At 34.3% G+C, this 4,534-nt stretch overlaps 1 protein-coding gene and 1 pseudogene across 1 annotated transcript in view; one reads left to right on the plus strand and one right to left on the minus strand.

Moving 5' to 3' along the window:
- LOC112098107 (LRR receptor-like serine/threonine-protein kinase GSO1) overlaps positions 1-2,398 on the plus strand; it is a 4,663-nt gene extending 2,265 nt beyond the window's left edge. The window contains exons 5-7 of the mRNA XM_024183723.1: positions 234-1,409; positions 1,524-1,726; positions 1,838-2,398. Of these exons, the coding sequence (XP_024039491.1) occupies positions 234-1,409; positions 1,524-1,726; positions 1,838-2,398 (1,940 nt within the window). The remainder of the gene's footprint in view (positions 1-233; positions 1,410-1,523; positions 1,727-1,837) is intronic.
- Positions 2,399-3,754: 1,356 nt separating this feature from the next.
- Positions 3,755-4,534, minus strand: part of LOC112098108 — a 26,786-nt pseudogene continuing 26,006 nt past the window's right edge.

Raw genomic sequence — 4,534 nt, forward strand, 5'->3', positions numbered from 1 at the left:
TGAATCGACGCCATCTCTTAAGTACTTATCACTGTCAGATTTTACTCTCAGCACTAACAGCAGCAGGATTCTTGATCGAGGTTAATCAGATGCTCCCACCCTCCCTTCTTAATCTATAATATTAATTTTCAATTAAATATTTAATTACACAAATGAATCACTTATTATAAAAGAATAATACGCATTCATTAATTTCTATATTGAATTAATTGATGAATTTAATAAATTTTCAGGCCTCTGTTCGTTGATGCATCTGCAAGAGTTGTACAAGGTTAATAATGATTTAAGAGGTAGCTTGCCTTGGTGCGTGGCAAATATGACATCCCTCAGGATATTAGATGTTTCTTCCAATCAACTTACTGGAAGCATCGCTTCATCTCCCCTCGCTCATTTGACATCCATTGAGGAGTTGCATCTTTCAGACAATCACTTCCGGATCCCAATTTCACTTGAACCACTTTTCAATCACTCAAGACTCAAGATTTTCGATGCTGAAAACAACGAACTTAATGCAGAAATAACTGAGTCATATTCTTTGACCACCCCAAACTTCCAATTACAATATCTCTTGTTGTCTTCCGGTTATGGAGATGGTGCCACATTCCCCAAATTCCTTTACCATCAACATGACTTGGAGTATGTTGATCTCTCACACACAAAGATGAATGGAGAATTTCCAAATTGGTTGTTGGAAAACAACACAAAATTAAAAACTCTTTTTCTGGTTAATGATTCTCTTGCAGGACCTTTCCGTTTGCCAATTCATTCACACAAGCGGTTAAGACAGTTAGATGTCTCCAACAACAACTTCCAAGGCCACATTCCATTAGAAATTGGAGATATTTTACCAAATTTAATATCCTTCAACATTTCAATGAATGCTTTAGACGGTAGCATTCCCTCTTCATTTGGTAATATAAACTTACTCAAAATTCTGGACTTATCCAACAACCAATTGACTGGTGAAATCCCTGAGCACTTGGCCGTCGGTTGCGTCTACTTGGATTTTCTTGCGTTATCAAACAACAGCTTAGAAGGTCATATGTTCTCTAGAAACTTTAACCTAAAAAACTTGAAATGGTTACAATTGGAAGGCAATCGCTTCGTAGGTGAGATCCCACAAAGTTTGTCTAAATGCTCCTCACTAAAAGGATTGTACCTTAACAATAATAGTCTTTCGGGTAAGATTCCACGATGGTTGGGTAATCTCACATGGTTACAATATATTATAATGCCCAATAATCATCTTGAAGGTCCTATTCCAGTGGAGTTTTGTCAACTTTATTCGCTTCAGATTTTGGACATTTCAAACAACAACATATCTGAAAGTTTACCATCTTCTTTCCATCCTCGCTTTATCAAACAAGTTCACCTATCGAAAAATATGTTACATGGACAACTAAACAGAGGTACATTCTTTAATTGCTCTTCCCTTGTGACATTAGATCTTAGCTATAACTGCTTGAATGGCAGCATTCCGGATTGGGTTGATGGGCTTTCTTAGTTAAGCCACCTTATCTTAGGTCACAATAATCTTGAAGGTGAAGTGCCAGTTCAATTGTGCGAACTGAACCGATTGCAATTGTTAGATCTTTCTAATAATAATCTTCACGGTCCTATTCCTCCTTGCTTTGATAACACCACACTTCATGAAAGTTACAGCAATAGTTATAGTCTTGATGAGCAATTTGAAATATTTGTTTCCATCGAAGGCTCTTGGGGATCGGTAGAAAAGTAAATCCATGAAATTTTTGAGTTCACAATAAAGAACATTGCGTACATTTACCAAGGAAAAGTTCTTAGCCTCCTATCAGGACTTGATCTTTCTTGCAACAAGCTAATCGGTCATATTCCTCCTCAAATTGGAAATTTGACAAGGATTCAAACATTGAATCTATCACACAACAACTTGACAGGATTGATCCCATCAACATTTTCAAACTTGAAGCATATCGAAAGTTTGGATCTTTCCTACAACAAATTGAATGGGAAAATCCCTCATCAACTTGTGGAGTTAAAGACATTGGAGGTTTTCAGTTTGGCATTCAATAACTTATCAGGCGAAATTCCAGAATGGAAAGCACAATTTGCAACCTTCAACGAGAGTAGCTATGAGGGAAATACTTTTCTTTGTGGATTGCCATTGCCCATTTGCAGATCACCAGCAACTACGCCGGAGGCTTCAATTGGCAATGAAAGAGATGATAATTTAATTGACATGGACAATTTCTTTATCACATTTACAACATCGTACGTAATTGTGATATTTGGAATCGTTGTTGTTTTATATGTAAATCCTTATTGGCGATGTAGATGGTTTTACTTTGTTGAAATGTGGATAACTTCCTGTTACTATTTTGTTGTAGACAATCTTATTCCAACAAGATTTTGTCATTGAAATTAATAAGTAGTTTAATTAGGATTCTTTAAGTACTAATCAAGTTTGCTTAGGAAATAAATTTTTATTAAAATTGTAGTAGTATTTAGCATTATATAGCTTCCAACTTTCAAGCACTTCACATTTGTCTCTACACTTAAAAAGTTGAGTGATCATGTTTTGCAGATCTGGATTTGGAGAAGGATGGATCCAAACCCAAATCTGTCCACCATAACTTATACCCTACACAGTGTAGCATACTTAAATAAGAGAATCATCTCCAATGTTAAAAGCAACCACTCTATAACATTCATTTAGAAACTATATTCAGAATAGTTTTATAATCATACACAAGAAATGAAACACCTAGATACACTTGATCGCCTATTTTACTCTAAAAAAGAACGATTATAGTGTTATCATCATCTTCTTCACTAGCAACATTAACACCAAATCCAGCGATGGACGCATACATTTCATCAAGAAAGGTATATATCTACTAAAGTTGAAGCCTGACAAAAAATTCAGGAAGATTCATGCCTCGCCACAACAAGGGGCACAACAACATCAAAGTAGAGATTAAGCAGTATTCTCAAAGCTAAAACTCTCAAATCCACCCACCAAATTTTCATATCTCCTCAACAATTTTAAGAACTAAAGATAATTAGGATTTAACATTAGTTTTTTATATAGTAGTTTCATAATTTACAAATCAATGAAGATGAAGATTATGCTAATGAATTCAAATTATACCATACATTCTCTAGATGTTACCAAAAATTTCTAAGTCAATCCCACATATTTCATAATTTTAAGACTAGAAAATTTCAATAGTTAGAAGTTTCATTACCTTCAAGTGGAAGATGAAGAACATTATGCAAGTGATTCAGGTTATATCATACATACTCCAAATGCAACTAGAAATTAACAAGTTCATGCGCACATATTTCATAACATTATGATTGAAAAGTTTCACAAAGAGAAATTCTAAATTCAATCCCTTGCATCAAGGCAGTTTGATTGATTTGAGTTACTTTATGATCAAGCTACTAATATAACATTCAAGTCAGGGAGAAAGTAAATTAAAACTGGGTACAAATAACAGTAAAAATTTGTTGCTAAACATGATGTGTATTTTTTTAAGGCAATTTGGAAACACATTTGTTACTAGATATTCTCCTCAACTTGGAGACAAATACAAATATTAAAATGCATATGATCGCACATACTACTTGGAGCTTAGTAAGATTTCATTAAAAGAAGCAATCAAACCACTTATCAATTGTCGCAATCGTTCTATAAACTAAAATAGCAATATAATACAAGAAAAAGAACATATAGATACTCGGCAAGAGTTCATTAAGAAGTCGCATCACATTAGGGTGAGGAGTTTGCTTCTGATATCTTGCTAGCTGGGGCTTTTTCTTGTCTTTCTACGTATGCCGAGGGAAACCAACCAGCTAGGCCCTTGCATTCACCTTCCGACCATCCAGTAGGAGCCACCTTGAGAAGTTATAACTAAAACGGTGAATTAAAAAAAAGTTGACAATTCAAAGACCTAAGGGGAAAACTAATTCTTTTACGTAGAGGAAGTGAACTAGTTGTGATCACTGAAATAAAAAAATAACTATGGAAGCATAACAAGATATAAATTCACATGTCTATAAGGGTAAACAGGGTGGTTTAGAACTGAGCTAGCAACCCTACTATATTCTGATTTGCACTTCAATGTAAAAGGGAATATATGGTAGGAAGAAAAAAAACCAACCATCATTTGTTAACTTATTGCTTTTCAATCAAAATTTTAAGAACAAAATGCCATGTGCTTTGAACATCAAATAAGTATAAGCATTAGTTCTAAATTCCACATATTATAAGTTGTTAGAAGGATAAGTTAATAGCATAGTAGAAAAATCTATGTGTTGGTATTTAGAGGGGAAAGTACCTGGCGAACCACAACATAATCATCAATTGAAAGACTTAGCTCTCCATTTGCTTGATCATCAAATGGATGTATAACCTGCAAGATAATGGGATAAATAGAACTTAAAAAAAGCATAACAAAAGCAGCAACAGCAGCAGCAGCATTCATTGTAACCACTATGATCATGGCCAACAAAGATATATTAGAAACAAAATTCCATTTTTACTACGACT

Source organism: Citrus clementina, unplaced genomic scaffold (genome assembly GCF_000493195.1).
Source record: "Citrus clementina cultivar Clemenules unplaced genomic scaffold, Citrus_clementina_v1.0 scaffold_5, whole genome shotgun sequence".
NCBI classification, from domain to species: Eukaryota; Viridiplantae; Streptophyta; class Magnoliopsida; order Sapindales; family Rutaceae; genus Citrus; species Citrus x clementina.